General features: G+C 57.3%; 1 protein-coding gene across 5 annotated transcripts in view; it reads right to left on the bottom strand.

Annotated features, from left to right (window-relative positions):
- CLEC16A (C-type lectin domain containing 16A) overlaps window positions 1-17,579 on the bottom strand; it is a 222,993-nt gene that overhangs the window by 6,998 nt on the left and 198,416 nt on the right. For all 5 annotated transcript variants that reach the window (XM_027771062.1, XM_027771064.1, XM_027771063.1 and 2 more), the window contains one exon: window positions 7,374-7,538. In XM_027771062.1, coding sequence (XP_027626863.1) covers window positions 7,374-7,538 — 165 coding nt within the window. The remainder of the gene's footprint in view (window positions 1-7,373; window positions 7,539-17,579) is intronic.

Raw genomic sequence — 17,579 nt, 5'->3', positions numbered from 1 at the left:
GAGTGGCGTGGGCGGAGTTCCCCGCGCCAGCTGCCGTTCGAAGCACTAAACCCAGTGGCCGCCGTGACTGTCGGCCTCCGACAGGCTGAACACTCGCCGGCGTCCTTTCCTGCCACTCCTGACTAGAGGGAAAACAGCGACAGATCATAGACAGCCTTTAACAACGGAACAGCAGAGGTGACACAGAGAGAGGAGACACAGCAGCAACGGACGCCAAGCATTGACGAGCGCGCGAGGGGAATGGGGCTGGGCCCGTGCACCCCATGCAGAGAAGACACCCCGGCCCTCCCCACCCCAGCCCGCCCCCAGGACAAGGCAGCTCAGACATCTCAGAACCCGGCGGTCCCTCGTGCAGTGTGACCAGGTAAGGACAGAGAAAGTTGGGTCCTGTTGGAAAGGAAAGATTCGGGGTCAACGCGACATCTGGCCTTGGTTGGAAACCTTGGGGGGGAACGAAGCGCTGGTCGGTTTTCCAGCTGGACCAGCAGGAAGAGATGAGCTCCTGTGTCCCCGGGATGGTCTGTGCAGGGGAGGGGGTGTGCCGAGGAGGGAGCCAGACCGGCTAAGTGAACCACGCAGATTTCTGATCCCAGTCGAGGAGGCCAGAGTCACCCACGAAAGTCAACAGCATGGCCCTGAGTCCTGGGAAGGCCCGGGTGCTTGAGGTGCTCCCCAGCCTCCTGGGGACTCCTGGAACACTGACCTGCTAACCCGCACCTTTGAAAATCAAGACCCTGAGTGGCCAAGGGGCAGGTCCAAGTGACCCGAACAGGAACCGCTGGGAGTGGCACACTGCGCAGGAGGGCGGCACCTCAGACACCAATGTAGGCTTGGGGCAGACGTGAAGGTGGTGTGCGGAGCTCGGCCACATGCGTGTGCGGGAGGGCCACTGAGTGCACGCTCGGGAAGGTCAGAGTGGTGATGTCGCTATGTGGATTTTACTTTCAGAAAAAAATAATGCCATAGAGCAAACCAGGAGAGAGCACACCTCCTCCCTGGGGTTTCTGCCCCTGGAGCCCACTGGGCTGGGGGGGACTTGCCGGTTGGTTCTGTGTTCTCTGGCCCTGGGCCGCCCCAGAGTAGGTTCAGACAACAGGCCCAGGAAGCAGGGGAGGCTGCAGAGGGAGGCTGGCAGAGGCTTTCCACACACATGGCCCCCTGTCCTCGAAGTTGGGCATAGCCTTTGCCTTCATTGAACATGCTCCCAAACGTCACGAGAGGAAAGCAGGCAGGCCCTCACTCCGACGTCACCGCCCCACAAACTGGGTCCTCCCTCCTCAAGGGGCACGCCCAGAATGTGAGAAATCAACCATTTGGAGATGGCAGGCCCACGTGGCCACTACAGGAGCCCGGAGCTCTCCTCCCAGGAGCTGGGTGTCTCGGGATTCCACTCAGAATGTGTGTGCGACATGTGTGTGTTAGCGCGTGACTGTGCATGTATGTTACCACATGCACATATTACCGTGTGCACACACGTACGAGCATGTTGTGATGTGCGTGCATGCATGTGCATACTGTGTGTGCATGTTACTCCATGCAAGTACACATACGACCACATTACTGTGTGTGTTCTGCATGCTGTGTGTGGCTCTGTGACCTGGGACTTCTGCATGAGTGTGCATACTCAGTCACTCTGTGGGTGTGGTGTGTCACTCTGCGGATGTGAGGGGTAACTCAGAAGTGTTTATGTATTCCAACAGGCTCCACATTGGCTCTAAAATTGGGTCTATTTCCCCTTTCCCATCATTTATTCTCCGCAATTTCAGCTTCTCAAGACCATGAAATGTTTCCAGGGAAATGCGAATTCCACCCCTGCAATTTTCTCCCTAGGGATCAGGCTGACACCCACCAGGCTAGGAATGCTAGCTGTGTGGGCGGGATGCAGGCCATACCTGGGACTCAGGCTGCGTGGGCAGGGCGGGACGCAGGCCATGCTGGTGGGACTCAGGCAGTGTGAGCAGGGTGGGATGCAGGCCATGTGGGTGGGACTCAGGCTGCGTGGGCAGGGCGGGATGCAGGCCATATGGGTGGGACTCAGGCAGTGTGAGCAGGGTGGGACGCAGGCCATGCTGGTGGGACTCAGGCTGTGTGGGCAGGGCGGAATGCAGACCATACCTGGGACTCAGGCAGTGCGAGCAGGGCAGGACGCAGGCCATACTAGTGGGGTTCAGGCCATGTGAGCAAGGCGGGATGCAGTCCATGCTGGTGGGACTCAGGCAGTGTGGGCAGGGCGGGATGCAGGCCATGTGGGTGGGACTCAGGCAGTGTGGGTGGGGCGGGACACAGGCCATGTGGGTGGGACTCAGGCTGTGTGGGCGGAGTGGGATGCAGGCCATGCTGGTGGGACTCAGGCTGTGTGGGCGGGGCAGGAAGGTGGTCCTGTGGGCAGGGCAGGATGCAGGTGCAGGCCCTGTGGGCAGGGCAGATGCTGGCCTTGTGGGCCCGCCACAGGCCCTGTGGGCAACAGGACATCTGCTTCTGGACCTTGCTGGGGTTGCACAGGTGCGCTCCTCTTCTGACAGGTGGGAGGGATCGAGTGGTAAACCCAGCGTTAAAAGGGGCTGGCGGGTGGTGTAGGGGTTAAGGCGCTAGACTCCCACATAGTAGACCATGGTTTGAGTCCTGGACCTGGATGCTTGAAAAATCACACTGGATGGGGAACCAGCAGTTAGCGTAATGGCTATGTCACTGGATTCCCACGTAGTCGACCGTGGTTCGTGTCCCGGACCCGGTGGCTTAGAACTCACGCTGGGCGCGTGTGCGTGCGTGCCCAAGATCCTGAGAGGAGAATGGAGGAGAAGGAATTGCGGTGTGACCATCCCCCCTGGGGGGTGATTTCCCGCTTTCTGTCTCTATGTCTCTCTCTGTCTGTCTGGCGAGTGCACGCGCCCTACAGTGAAAATCTCTCAAAAACAAAAACAAAAACAAAAAAAACATTGGATGCATACGCACGTATTGGAGGGGGGATTGCAGAATGGCCATCCCCCCGGGGAGGACTTATTTCTCACTTTCCCTCTCACTGTGTCTGTATTGCTCCAGCAAGCACAGGAGCCTTGTGGCAAAAACCTTAAAATAAAAAGCCACTAAAGTCCCCTCGGCAGGCACCGCTTTAACTGTAAATGACTCACGATGAAGAAAAGAAGGCCTTCGCTCCCACTGTGCCGGCTCGCCTGGTCATCAGTGAATTTGGTTCTGGACTTTTCTCCGGGCTCTGGGCCCCTGATTTGACAGCCAGCCCTTGTTAGAAGAGACGCTGGAGAGAATGCCACCTGTCTCTGCTGTGCGAGGAGACCCAGGGCAGGTGCGCTGGCACAGACAGCACCTCAGGGTGATCCTCAGGTGATCCCTGCCTGTGCTGAGCCTGCAGGTCAGAATCTGCCAGAGATCTGCCCCTGGGGCTGAAACCACCACGGGGCCATTGGCCTTGTCCCTGATGGACATGGGCACGGCTTCCCACAGACAGGCCACGCGCAGAGAGCTCAGGGGAAGGAGCCCGCCAGTCTCTGGCAGGACAGTGGCTCAGGGCCGCTGGCCCCTCGTTCTCCGGCTCTCCTCTCAGCGAGGGCCCCAAGAAGCCCCTCCTGGCTGTCCTGTGCTGCCTGTTTTGTCCTCAGTTTGGGATTGAGCACACTTCTGCGTGGCTGTTGGACAGGCCTTGGTGCTGCTGCACACTAGAAATCATTCTGGCCGCTCTGTATTGCAGGGCGCACCCTGTGCACGGCAGGGCCAGCTCCAACAGTTTGATGAGGAGAAAAATCAATGCAGGGTGAGTGGGGTGGGGTACCAAAATCCAAGGAAGATAAGATCTAGGGAGAAGAGGGGCAGAGAGAACTGAAAGGCCGGGTGTGGAGGCTGGTGGGGGAAACTCTGACTCAGGTCTCCAGTCCACAGAACCAAGAGTAGCAGTCCAAGTCGCTGAGCCCTGGGGCCAAGACTGAAGGCCGAGGAAGAACATCTGCATTTGGGACAAACAGGGCCCAAGGTCCCTGCGCGGGGCAGAGGGTTAGGGCTGACAACCCAACCGGGTATCCCCACTATCCTCACTTGGGGATGAGCCCACACAGGCTGGTAGAAATGTCACCATCTGGGGTCCACTTTAATAATCTGGGGGGCCACCAGGCTGTCCCCCACAGGGGTCCACAGAGCCAAGCCTTCTGCTGGCTGGGATACGTCGTGGCACTCGTGCCTTCGGCAATGGGGCTGTGGCATTTCACTGGGCCTCTAGAGCGACGCATGTCAGAGGAGAGACACGCTTCCTGGGCCGCCTCTAGCCAGGATGCAAACCCAATGCCCAAGTCTCAGGACACCCTTGGGAGGTACTGGAGAGACGGAAAACTGCACCAGGAACCCTGCTGGCCTGCGTCTGAGGTGCAGTGTGGCCTATGGAGTCACCAGGGCTAGTGTGCAAACACGGGCTCTGCTTGCTAGCTGCAGCAGCCTGGACAAGCCGTGTGACCTTTCTGGGTCCCCCTGATCTCAACCAAACAGTGTGAGGTGGAGCGAGGCAGGCTGCAATGGGGGTGCTGCCTGTAGGGTGGTTATGGGCGGAGCCTGCGGGGGGCCCAATTTCAGGAGCAGTGTTTACTGTGACAGCTTGCGGGGTGCGCGCCGAGAAGGCGGCTGTGGCAGGAGCCCACGCTGAGTGACGGGTACCCCAGCACACTGACTGCTAAAGCAGCGTGAGGGTCGTTCCTGCCTCCTAACGATACCCTCGTGCGATTCGAGTTTTCGAACCGTGGAGCAGAGCTATGGAAGACTGGGCCTGTCTCATCACCTGGTAGATGCAGCTGGCTTCTGCAGTCCAAGCCAGGGCAGTGGCAGGGAGGATGGAAGGGTGGGGAAGAGGCGCCGGCCCATTCCTCTGCTTGCTGGCCCTCCCAGGTGCCACCTCTGGCAGACGGCAGCCACGCCCTGGGGGGTGGGGAGTGGCGAGCAGGCAGAGCAGGGGCAGCCTTCCTGGGCAGAAGCCTGAATGCTGAGCCACTGCTCTGAGCTGCTGTTAAGCCAGGTGATAGGCAGGAGGGCGCCCACCGCAAGGAAAGCTGCCTCCCTTCCCCCATCCTGGCTTGCCCTCTGGCAGGGCTCGGCAGGATGCCAGGCCCCTCGCCCCACCTCCCACTCCTGGACCATGGGGACCCCTTCGGCTTTGTGTTGGGCTGGGGAGGGTGCCTGAAGTCTGGCTCTGAGAGCTCCCCTTCCAGCGATTGACAGCTGCACCCAGAGCGTCCATCTCTGAGTAAGCAGCGCAGGAGCTGCGTCCGCCGGCCATCGCGAGGAGGTGAGTTATCTTGGTGTCTGCGGAGTCGGGCAGGCAGACTGGGCCTGAGGCTTTTACTGTCATTCTACGTAAAAGATGGGGACCTGCAGGGATGCACTGTGAGGGAGCGGACACTTGGGTGTCCCGACCATCGCTTACTGTCTGGAGCTGCCTGGCCACCTGACAGCCAGGCTAACAGCCCCTGCATTTCCCGGATGTCAAGACATGCCGCTGACCCCACGTGGGCAGGGGGGCCATGACGGAGAGCTGGAGAAACTGGCGCACTGCGCACACTAGGCCCGGGCGCAGGTGCAGCATCGGAGCCCTCAGCATCACGCTGAGTGGCTGAGGGCTGGTTCTGTGGGGTTTGCTGGTTCAGTTCTAGGCAAAGAAGTGCATGGCTCATTGGTTCACTTAGCTGTTGGCTTCGCCTCCTTCAAAATGAAAGAAGGGTGTCCACGTGGGGCCGTGGTGGGGAGAGATTGTTCTCCCCAATGCAGCTGCAAGCATAAGTGTGTTCGGGTGCATACAGACACAGAACATACACGTGCAGGCAAAGGCTGGTGTACACACAAGCACACACACACACCCCTGCATGCCTGCCCCTGAGCACAAACGTGAGCCCAGTGTCGAGGGACACTGAGTCGTGGCGTCTAGAGGAAGCGTTGTCTGAATTTTCCAGCTACATGCCTGAGAACAGCAGTGGCAACTGCTTGGATATGCAGCAAACCTTAAAAGGAGCTCAAAAACATCTCAGAACAGGTGGTCACTGGGACCAGCAAATGGCATAATGGTTATGTTACTGGACTCCCACGTAGTTGACTGTGGTTCGAGTCCTGGACCCAGTGGCTTAAAACTCACACCGTGTATGTTTGCGTACATGCCCAAAATCCTGGGAGGAAGATGAAGGAGAAGGGATTGCTATGTGGTCATCCCCCCTGGAGGTGATTTCCTGCTTTCTGTCTCTCTGTCTCTCTGTCTCTCCGGCGAGGCTAGGACAGGGAGGACAGCAAGAGCCAGGTCCTGGAGAGATGGCTTGAGAGTGACCCTCCTGGTGGGCCTCAGGAATGCTACCAGGAACTGGAGGTAATGGGTGCCTCATCAGGGGAGGCACAGGCAGGCTAGGGTACCCGAGCTGCAGGCAAGATGCCAGGCTAGACTAGCCCTTTGTCGGGAATGCAAAACCCCAAAATGCCCGAAAGAGGTGCAGGATCCCAGGGAGATCTCTGCCCCCAGGGCTGAGGGGACAGTGGCTGAGGGCCCTCAACCTTCCCAGCACTGTGGCGGCCATGCCGTCACTTCTCTTCTGTCTTCATCTATCACTACACAACTTAAGGAGAGCCGAGTTAGGTAGCTGCTCTGACGTCTGGTGGGCAAGGGCTCTGGGTGAGACCTGCAGGGACAGTGGATACTGATAGTCCCCAGTTAGGGAAGGTCAGAGCCGCCAGAGCCCTGGAGACCAATACAGAAGCTCGGACACAAAGCATGGTCAGCTCTGGGCCCCGCCCAGGCCTTCTGCTTCTGGTTCTATGTTTTGAGCCTGTGTTCAAGAAATAAGCCGGGCATCTTTCCTTCCTGGGGTTGCACCCAGCGCGGCAGGGTGCTGAGAATGGGCTGGGTGCCCACTCTGACACCCTAGCTAGGCTTACTCAGGGGTTCCCAATCGCTCTCTCAGGGGGGTGGCCACATGGGAACTCGAACTCGTGTGAGCCAAACTGAAAGGGTGCACCCCTGCCGGACAAGTGTTTAAAGAAGAAACCGGTATGCTACAGAAGGAAAAAACGAGCAGGAACATAAATCTCCCCTCAAAGGTTTGCACGTGGAAGACCCTGCCCTGAGATTCTTAAGAAGTGGAGGGGACAAGACGGTGGCTGTGGATGTGGCCCGTGTGCCGCCCACCCTCTAAGCTCTGCAGCCCGTGAAGGCCATGCAGTGGCCAGCCTGGAAAAGGGGTGGCTCCTCCCCAGCTGAGAACCAACCAGCTGCCTATGGGCAGTGTCCCATGGAGGGCACGCAGGACTCCCCAAAACAGCATCCTCCAAACAGGTGTTGATGGTCAACCGCGTGGGATTGCGGGGTTCTCAGATGCCTCCCTACCAAGTCACAGGGCCAGTACCTGCAGGGCTCTGGGCGGCGGACGGGGTGGAGGATGAGCTGGCGCCTCCTGAGTCGCAGTGGCTGGTGCTCCCCCTGCCGCTGGGACTCCCGCTGGCAGAGGGCGGCGACGGTGAGGACAGGGACGGCGAGCTGTGCTGGTTTATGCACTGGGCCACGGCAAAGCCTGCAGGACAGGGAGCAGCCGGTGAGCGGGAGACAGTGAACAGGCCTAGGGAGGGGCTCCTGTCCCTGTGGCCGAGGTGCTGTGGGCTACCTAGAAGGCAGGACTGAGGCTCCAGTGTCAAGGCTGCTCTGACCCCAAACCCACTCCTCAAGTCGGCCTGTTCTCCAGAATGAGCTGCCCTCGCCACTCCCACGCCTGACCTGGACACACTGAAGCTGCTCTGAGGAAGAGGTGCACCCGGCAGAGCAGGCGGGTGTGATACCACTGTGCCCCAGAGGGACACCTGGCCTCCAGCTGCCAAGGCTCCTGCCGCAGCTCTCACAGGGATGCTGGGAATGCCCAAAGCAGATTCCCGGGGCCTCTGCTGAGTGCCCGTACCATGCCAGCAGCAGACTCAGCTCTGAAGTCACCCTGCGAAAGGAGACTGCCCCGGGCCCCACTCCGCCAGAGAATCTGCTCTGCCATGGCGGTTCCTGCGTGGTCCACCTCGGGAGCAGCAGCAGCTGGTGAAGAGCTATGGATAGGAGGGTGTCCCTGGGCTGGAGGGGGTAGTGCCATGTTTCTGTGGTCTGCACAGGGTACAGACCTGGGTGAAACCCTGCTTCCTCACCAGAAGCACCGGGCGAATGGCCACGGTATTCCGAGTCTGTTTCCCAGCTCCAAGCCAGGGCGTCCTCACCCACCCGCATGGCCCGCCGCTGCACACCCAGTGCATACCCATTCCCAGCATGGGCCTGCACGTTTCAAGGACTGCAGACGTGCTGACGGTGAAACCCAGCCTGGGAGCCGGTGGACAGGCTGTTCTGTGGCCCAAGATGCCTACCCGTTGTCCAGGATGTTTTCCCAAAGGGCTGCAGCTTCTCATTTTATTCACCAACACACAAAAACACTCCTGGAACAACGCCTTGTCTGCGGTCCCAGGTGCTGTGCAGACCCCGGGAGCTGGAAAGGACCCATGGTGACGGTGGTCCGCATTACATCAGGGTGGGGTGGGGAAAAGTCCCTTCTAGCTGAAAAGGGGCGCCCGATCTTCCTGGCCGTGCCCACCACGCCTGCCACTCTCTGAGTAAGCTCAGGGCCGCAGCCAGCCCAGAACTCATGCATGCGTCTGCCCTGCCTGCCTAGTCCAGCTCCCGGCTGATGTTTCCTCCTCAAGGCCCCCCAGGCCCTTGCCTTTCTCAGAGCTCAGGGGCCTGGCAGCAGCTGGCCAGCTGTGGCCCGCTGCCTGTTTGGTAGGTAGTTTCATGGGGACACAGCCACAGTTGTTCAGTTATGGCTGCTGCTGGCCCCGCGCCCGTGGCGCAGCTGAGTCGTCACCGTGGAGATCACATGGTCTGCAAAGCTCAAGGTTTTATTTGACTACCTAGGCCTTGACAGACCCTGGTGCAGGGCTGGGGAGCTGGCCTGTAAGCCCCTCTGCTCACTTCTCAGCTGTGGGACCCTGGCAGCTCTCGGCACCTCCTTCAGCCGATTTCCCTCCCTCTGTGATGGGATCTGCTCTTGTGGGAGCTCTTGTCTCCCCTGTAGGACCCAGTGGGACCCTACACCTGGCTATCGAGGTTGGGCTGTTCATGTTGATGTATGGTAAAGTAGTTTTGGTTATGGATCAGCTCTTTAAAAGTCAAAGGCCCTACTTCTCCCCTGTGCCACATTCTGGGGGTGAAGTAACGGGTGTCCATAACCAGGGCACATGGACAAGCCTGCTGGGAGCAGGATTATGGATTACGGTGGGTAATCTCGGACAGCAGCTCCTCTTCTGCAGGGATATCCCCACCTTCCCCAGCTGCAAAGGTCTGCGCATGGACAGAACAGTGGGATTAACACCCTGGGAGTTCTCAGGAAGAGCCCCGGGGTGACACAGACTGCGTGCGTGGAGCGGGGTGAGGGGTACTCAGAACTATGGCAGACAGCAGTGGTCCACACTCGCTCAGGAATTCCCTGTGCATAGTCAGCTCGCCTCACAGAGCCAGTTTACAGCTGCTTACTTCTTAATCACTTAAAGTGGCAACTCCCCACGTTTACAAACTGTTTACTTGCCTCGAGAAAGAATTACCCCTTAATAAACCAAAATGTCAAGATGGCTTTTCCCAAGCTGCCTGTTTATCAGAATCAGGAACAGATGGCTGGAGAGTCATAACAGAGTCCAGATTAGGCTCTGTATGCTCCTGACAGGGCCTGGCCCCCGAGGCTAGACACCCCTTCTCTGAAGACACAGCTCTTCTCTCCTGCACTTTTTTGTTGTTTTTTAATTTGTTAGAAGGTGCATGTGCTCACTGGGGAGAGAGAGAGAGAGAGAGAGAGCGAGCGAGCACGGGAAATCACCCACATGGAGGATGGTCATGCTGCAATCCCTTCTCTCTATTTCCCTCCTTGGGCTTTGGGGCATGCACACATTCCTGGTGTGTTTTTCGAGCCACTGGGTCTGCAACTCCAACCACACAGTCAGACACGTGGGATTCAGCCACCTTAACCACCACACCACCTGCGGGCCCTCTTGCTCTCTTTAGAGCCCCTGGTTGTCAGCATGACTCCATGCGCCTGGTTCATTACCGAAACGTGCCCGGAGCAGGGCATGAGGGGAGATGCTGAAACTGCAGTCGTGACGCTGAAGTTCTTCATTCGGGGAATGAGTGGGGTCGAGCTATGGACTGGCAATAATGTCCACACAGGCTCTGGGCTGACCTGGACGAAACCCTGACACCACCCAGCCACTGACGCACCTGCTTTCCTTGGCCTGCTGCAATTAAAACCCCACTTTCTGCCTCTCTGCCCCCCCCCCGGGGCACTGGGACCCCGAAAGGCACAGCATTTTGCTGGGCATCCAGACCCCACTGCAATTTCAAGGGGGTTCTCTCTAGGCAGCAACCACAGTGAGAGTAGCTTTGCCTTCTCGAAGCTCGGCGAGGGAGGTGCCGGAGAGCAGGGCAAAGCGCCTACACCAGAGCCGAGTCCTCAGCTACTCGCTTCGCCTCAGCAAGGCAGATCTGGGCGAACCGGCTGTGGGGGACGGCACAGGCCTTCTGAGCATGAATCCAGTGCACACGATGCCAAGTCCTCGCACACACACACAGGAGGCCAGGGATCATGGGACAGGGCACAGGCAACCAGGACTCCCTGAGAGCTTCCCCAGCAGGTGACATTCTTGGCTCTTGCTGGAGGTGTCCCAACACAGAGCAGCCTGTGCAATGTGCAGCAAAGGCTGGTTGGACTTCCATGCCATCTGACTACTTCCACATCCAGGACCTCACGCTGTGGAAGTCACTGTGGGTGGATCCACAGACCGAACTCCAAAGACGGTCAAAGCATCGGTGTAGAACAGGGACTGGGGACGTGGACACGGCCGACAGCGAGGGAGAGGCCAAAGGAATTCCCCTGCATCCTGATGAGACCCTCTGCTGTTGTCAACTGCACTGGGATGGGGACAACTCGGCGTTGGGGAAATGGTGGAGACGTACACATGCAGACTAGTTAGAGAAGGCATGGCCCATGTGCTCCTGCCACTGGGAACAGATGGGGAGCTGCCACCCCTTGCTCCGAGCAGAGCAAATGTCCTGGAGGGCTGAAGCTGCAGAAGTGAGGGAACCAGGCAGTTTTACTATAGTGAGCTTTTCATTTTTTGAACTTGTCTGAATTTGGCAAGATTCCTACTATGAATAGTATTTTAAACTCAAAAGAAAGGGAGGATGAAGGAAGGAACAGATGCCTGGGAACTGAACAGACTCAAGCTGCAGGTTAGTTCCTAATACCCACCTCACTCCCAGGATCTGTTCTGACCTCTGCAGCTCTCTGCCCAACTCACCAAGAACCTTCACAGCGTGGCCCCAGAGGCGGAGCCTGGCAAGCCTTCCAGAGGCAGGTGGACCTACCAGCAGCCAAATACATCACTGGCTTTTCAGGGACAGCCAGGGTCTTCCTGTTGCCCTCTCACCCTATTCTGCCAGTTATTCTAGAAGGATTAACTAACGAACACCTCACTGGCTTTTGTCCAGTACAAAAATACCACCCAAAGACCAGCCTTTTATTTAGTCCACTGATAGAGGGGGCGCTGGGCTTGGGCGTGGACCCCCAGGTTCAAGTCCAAGCTTTGCCCACACAGGCTTTGAGACCTCCAGGGAGTCCCACCCTCCTCTCTGGACTGCTGAGACTTAAGCCTTCCCTGCCAGGTGACCGCATGACCCAGGAGCCAGGGCTGGTGGGCGGCCCAGCCGGGGCACGCAGCGTCACTTCGCTCTGCTCAGTCCCATTCCTGTCTGTTCGCTACAGGTGCCGCCATTCATAGGCTGGGCGATTTCACGACAAGCTGGATTTCCAGCTTCTTACAAGATGCAGAGATCTGGCCTTACGAGGTCCCATTCCCAGGTGGCAGCAAGTGGAGGGAGCTGAGCAGGGCTGCTTCCCCGTGCTCCCACTCGACTAGCCTGGCCCATGGGGGTGGTGATCTCGCCTTTAATCCTTAAGGGTCTTGGCCAAATCCACGTGACTCAGGAAACGTCTATCTCACAGAGACCTTTTGACTCAGGTTCCTCTTCAAACCCTAGAATTGCTAACTGGATGTGGGGGAGCCTGTGAATGAGAGCTCCGGCTTGCAGCAGCCCAGGCCAGTCCTCAGGCCTCAGGCCAAGAAACCCCTGATCTCAGCCTTCGCTGACCTGTCCCCTTAGTCTGGAATTCCCTTCTGCTTCTTTCCCACAAATCCATTTCCCATAAACCCCTTGCCCACCTTCCTCCGCTCACACAACTTAAGGCCAGCGTGGCAGGAGTATTCACAGCAGGTGGAGTTAACTGCTCCCCCTGCCCGCCCTGTCTAGCCTTGGGCCTTGTCAACCATACAGAAGCTGGCTGCCCAAGTGGGGCACGAGAAAGCTGCCAAGGTGCTTAAGTATCTTTTTTTTTTTTTTTTGAGAGGTTTTTGCTATAGGGCGCGTGCGCTCGCCAGACAGAGAGAGACAGAGTGACAGAAAGCAGGAAATCACCCCCCAGGGGGGGATGGCCACGCCGTAATCCCCTCTCCTCCATTCTCCTCTTGGGATCTTGGGCATGCATGCACACGCGCCCGGCGTGAGTTTAAGCCACCGGATCCGGGACTCGAACCATGGTCAACCACGTGGGAGTCCAGCAACATAGCCATTATGCTAACTGCTGGTCCCGGTGCTTAAGTATCGTGTGCAGAGGCTGGCACTGCCTCGACAGCTAGCCCCGGGAAGCCTCTGGGTTCACAGGGGTGGGCTTCAGGGTTTCTGACACTGCTGGCTGTCTCTCAATGCACATTCTCCATCCATCCGTAGTTATAATACCTGGCAGCAAAGCGTGGCCGTGGGATTATGTTGTGGCCAATGAGAGAAATGAAAGTAGCATGTGGGATTTTCAGATGGAAACAGGGTGCATCCTCCTCCATTCTGCTTCTTGGAACACAGATGTGATGGCTGAAACCCCAGCAGCCACCCTGGACTGTGAGGATAGATAACACATTAGGGCTGAGCACTGAGCAGGAGGAGCTTGGCTCCTGGATGCCTTTACGCAGTCCCTGACTTACCTACACCCAGGCCTCTTTCACTTGAGAGGAAAATGAGCTTCTATTCTGAGTTTGATTTCACTATGGAGCTGAACCCAATTTCAACTGATCCAGTGGAGAAAGCTTTGTCAATGCAGGGAATGTGAGCTGAGACCCCTAGGGACAAGGGACTGGCTGGCGCCCAGAACTTCTGGAGCAGGGAAAGCTGCTCTGTACCTGGGGGTGGGGTGGGGGGATTTGGGAGTAGGAGTACAGAGAAAGAGGGGAAGGCACGTGAGATGGGGTGGTGACCTCTCTGACTTCCAAATGTCCAGGAAATGCTCTCTCAGCTCTTTCCTATGTGGGGGGAAAGTGGACTTTTTGGTGGAACCCAGAGAAGGGCCACGTTTCCGCCTTGGTTCACACCCACCCATGGAGATGACACATGCGGGCCGAGACCTGGAGATGGCAGTGGAAGGGGTGGGACGAGTGCTGGGCGGAGGACTAGGGGTTTGAGCCAACAGCTTCCTGCATCCTCACATGCGCAGGGAGGCCCAGTGGCCCAGCGCATGTGTTGTCTTGCACACTGCAGTTGCTCAGGATACTGGCCGTGTGGCCAAGTGCAATTATCTCAGGATGGAGGGAAAAGAGGCCAGCCAGTGGCATGGCGGTTAAGGCAGGGGGACCCCACATGGCTGACTGCATGGTTTGAGTCTGGACTTGGTGGCTTGAAATACATGCCAGGGGTGTGTGTATGTGCATGGCCAAAATCCTGAGGAAAGAATGGAGAAGAGATTGAGGCACGGTCATCTCCCCACGGGGTGCTTCCTCACTTTCCCTTTCTCTCTCTCCCTGCAACAAGCACGTGTGCCCTACAGCAAGACTAAGAAGAGCAAGCACGCCAACAGACTGCCCTCTGGAAGGGGTGAGGACCGGCTGAGCACGTGGAGGTGCCACAAGGATCTGTCTGAGAGCTGGAGAAGGAGTCCCCTGGCTGTGAAGTCCTCTCAGGGGTCCGCCACACCCTGCAGCCTGCCCCTCCAGATTCCCTTAGAGAGCACCTCTTCTTCCAGGTCAGATTTTTCTGGGTTGAAATGCCAAACTCATATGCCAGACACTAAATATTGCAAGCTATGAAAACACGACTGAACGATGAGAATCCACCAGCAAAAGGTGCTGGAAAGTGCAGACTTACACAAGAACGACTTGGAGTCCTGGGAAGAAAACGGCCCCACTGAGCTCTGAGCTTCCTGGGAGCCGACCTGGGCGGGGGGTGGTGGTACTGGGCCCAGCTCTCCCAGAGACCCTTCTTTGCAAAGTTTCTGTCCTAGGAAGCTCCTCCCCACCTCCCTGCCAGGGCATAGCCTGCCAAGGACACAGCTGCCTGCCTGGCAGGCAGGCAGGGGCCTGACTCTGCAAAGACAACACCCTAGGGGGGCCCTTTTCACAGACCCTTTCCTGAACAGTGAGACTCCAATTTCCACATGAGTTGAAAATGGAGCCGTTCTCGCTGGCGTGGGGCCTGCCCAGGAGGGGCTTCCCTGCCCCTCCCAGGCACCTCTGTGGATCCTGTTTTTGAAAATCACAGACTTAGCAAGGCCAGCATCTGGGTAAGTTAATGGACTGAGGAGGGGGCTGGAGGTAAAGAGCCGACAATCTCATTTTTCATCTGTTTTCCCTTACACGAGAAGGACACGGGCACTGAGAAACAGGTCTCGCCTGTCAAGGAAACAGACATGCAGGCATGTTAACACGGGGCATCTGGCCTGTGTGTCAGGGAGACGACAGGGCCCGGTGGAGACTGAGGAAAACTAGATAGTGCAGCTCTGCAGAGCCTCCTGACTGCTGTAGTGGCCTTAGTGTAGCCATAGTTGCGGGCTCTTTAAGAGAAGCCAGATCTGAGTTTTTATGTAAAAGCTCTTGAGTTTCACGCCGGGCGCGTGTGCGTGCGTGCCCAAGATCCCGAGAGGAGAATGGAGGAGAAGGGATTGCATGCGGCGTGGCCATCCTCCCTGGGGGGGTGATTTCTCGCTTTCTGTCTCTATGTCTCTGTCTGTCTGTCTGGCGAGCGCACGCGCCTTACAGTGAAAATCTCTCAAAAAAAAAAAAAAAAAGCTCTTGAGTTTTAAAATGTTGATATCTAACCCTCTCTAGCCTTTTTAAAGACAGTTTCGCTATGTTGTAATCCTCTTACCTCAGTCTCCCCAGTAGCTGGGACTACAGGGACACACCACTGTGTCCAGTCTTAGGGTAGGCTGGGAATCGAACCCAGGCCTCCCAGATGACCTCGGCCTGACAAGCAGCAGCACCAACAAGTGTGTACTACTGCAGCTGGGACTCACTTATTTTTTTAAGTAGAGATATTTTGCTACAGGGTGTGTTTGCTCACCAGACAGAGAAACAGAGACAGAAAGTGAGAAATCACCCCCTAGGGGGCTGGCCATGCCATAATTCTTTCTCCTCCATTCTCCTCTTGGGATTTTGGGCACGCACACACATGCACCCGGCATGAGTTTCAAGCAGCCGGGTCCAGACTTGAGCTGCGGTTGACCACGTGGTAGTCCAACGCCTTAACCACTATGCCACCTGCTGGCCCTTTACACTTTGTTTTTGAAAGCAAGAAGCAGGTGAGTGAAGTAAGCACATCTCCTCCCCGTATGAGCCAACCTCTGCTCTGGGTGGAGACTGGGGCCTGCAGCACCCATTTGGAATCCAGGCTATCCTACATGGAGTGGAGTTGCCCACGCCCCTGAGATGCACGGGACTGATGCATGACTTCGCTCTAAGATCTGGAGGGCAGAGCGGCCTGCCCTAACAAATCCCAAGTATTTATGCTCACTCTGCATTGAAGAGCACAAAAGGAAACCTGCCGAAGGAAGCACCCCAGGCACCCTCGTGGACAGTGTCTGGGTGAATGAGCACCAGAGCTGCAGCTCGCCTTTCATTAGCAAATTCATCCCCAGGCTGCAGCTCAGGTTTCTGACAACCAAGAGTTCATATTTTCTCACCAGCCGTCGTGATGCTGGGAAACAGCAGAAATCAATCGGCCTCACGACCTCGCACACAATCTGAAGACAGCAAGTGCGGCTGGTCTTATCTCTCCCTCCGCTGGCTCCTTCCTCGGTGCTGCCCTTTCACCTCCCAGTGCAGCCTGCCAGGTCCCTTGGGCGAGAGAGGAGGAGCTGGGACTTGCGGCTTACTCTGGGACGCCGGTCTGCCGGGGGGTGGGGGGTGGGAGGTGCTCTGCAGGGCTGCAGTTTGTGAGATTTACAGGCAGCACAGAGCTTTCTCATCCTGCATGCACTCAAGAAGCAGCTCTGCAGCCCACCGCTAGTGAGATGAGAGTGACAGAGTGGACAAAGGCTGGGCGCCACCCTGGAAAGCACCCCAGGAAGATGGGACGAAGGACTCACATGACGCACAACTGTTCAAAGAGCATGTGACAGGGTAGGCGTAGAGTGCTAAGGAAGCAGGGTTCAGATTTAATTCTAACAATGGTGTCCCACAACAGGGCAGGCATGGCCTGGGTGCTCACTCATCTTCCTCTGAGGAGTCTCCACAAATGCTCTATAGACACGTGGGAGGGGTCCAGATGCCCCCCAGTGGTCCCCTCACTGCTGCCAGCACTCTGAGGGTGGGCCAAAGGCAGAGGTCTCGCCCATGTGCATAGAGGCCTTCCTTTCAGTCTCCCTTTAGCGAATCTCACATGATTTCTAGTTTCCAGGTCTTGGACCCAGACGTCTGGTTTAGGAACGACCTATAGGCTCACCCCAGGGGCAAATTCTGATGTTCTTTCTGTGCGTTAACACCCAAGAGCCCTTATCCAGCCCGGGGGAGATCTGCAAATCAGGGGCCTGGGGAAGGTGGCGTTCCTGCCTCCACGGCCAAGTCTGAGCCCCGCCACTGGTGACCCCTAGCTCACTCACTGGGTGCACCTCACAATGCTTAAAAACTTTTATTTCTGGTTGCTTTGAAAGGGGTAACGTGTCCAAATACAAAAATAGCGGGGAACTGCAGCATCTCTTAGCCTACAGCTCTTTATCCATGGATAAATCCTCTTGGATTTTAAGGACTATACTTGAAAACCTGCAGGAAAGAGAAAACGGTCTTTCAGTGTCTTGCTGTCTCTCGTGCATCTCTGTCCTAAGCGGGGGAAGGCCTGTGCGTGTGGGCTGCCACCCCAGGAGAGGTCTCTGTTGCCGCTGGGGGCCTCTGGCTGCACGCCCATCAGGGATGCATGCGTGCTGATGTGCAGCTGTGGGGGCACTGCTCTGCTGCCTGGGACATGACCGCTCCCTGGGCTAAGGGGACAGCCAGCTGGCGGGGGCACGGCTGGTGAGGTCTCTGAGGCTCTCACAACGGCACGCCCTCACTCTAGATTTTTCACACCGGAAGTTGCCAGGACTTGGGCTTTATTCCCAAGGACCGAGTCCCTGCCTCGCCCGGCCCCTGCCCTCCTCCGCTGGTATTACCGTCTGTACATTAGTAAGCAAAGAGCTCCACAACAGTCTCTCAGCAGAGGCACCAGAAAGCTCAAGAGCGGCCGTCTC

This window comes from Tupaia chinensis, unplaced genomic scaffold, assembly GCF_000334495.1.
Source record: "Tupaia chinensis unplaced genomic scaffold, TupChi_1.0 Scaffold000182_1, whole genome shotgun sequence".
Taxonomy (NCBI): Eukaryota; Metazoa; Chordata; class Mammalia; order Scandentia; family Tupaiidae; genus Tupaia; species Tupaia belangeri.
Note: the sequence above shows the minus strand (reverse complement) of the source record. Positions and strands in the feature narration are given on the sequence as shown.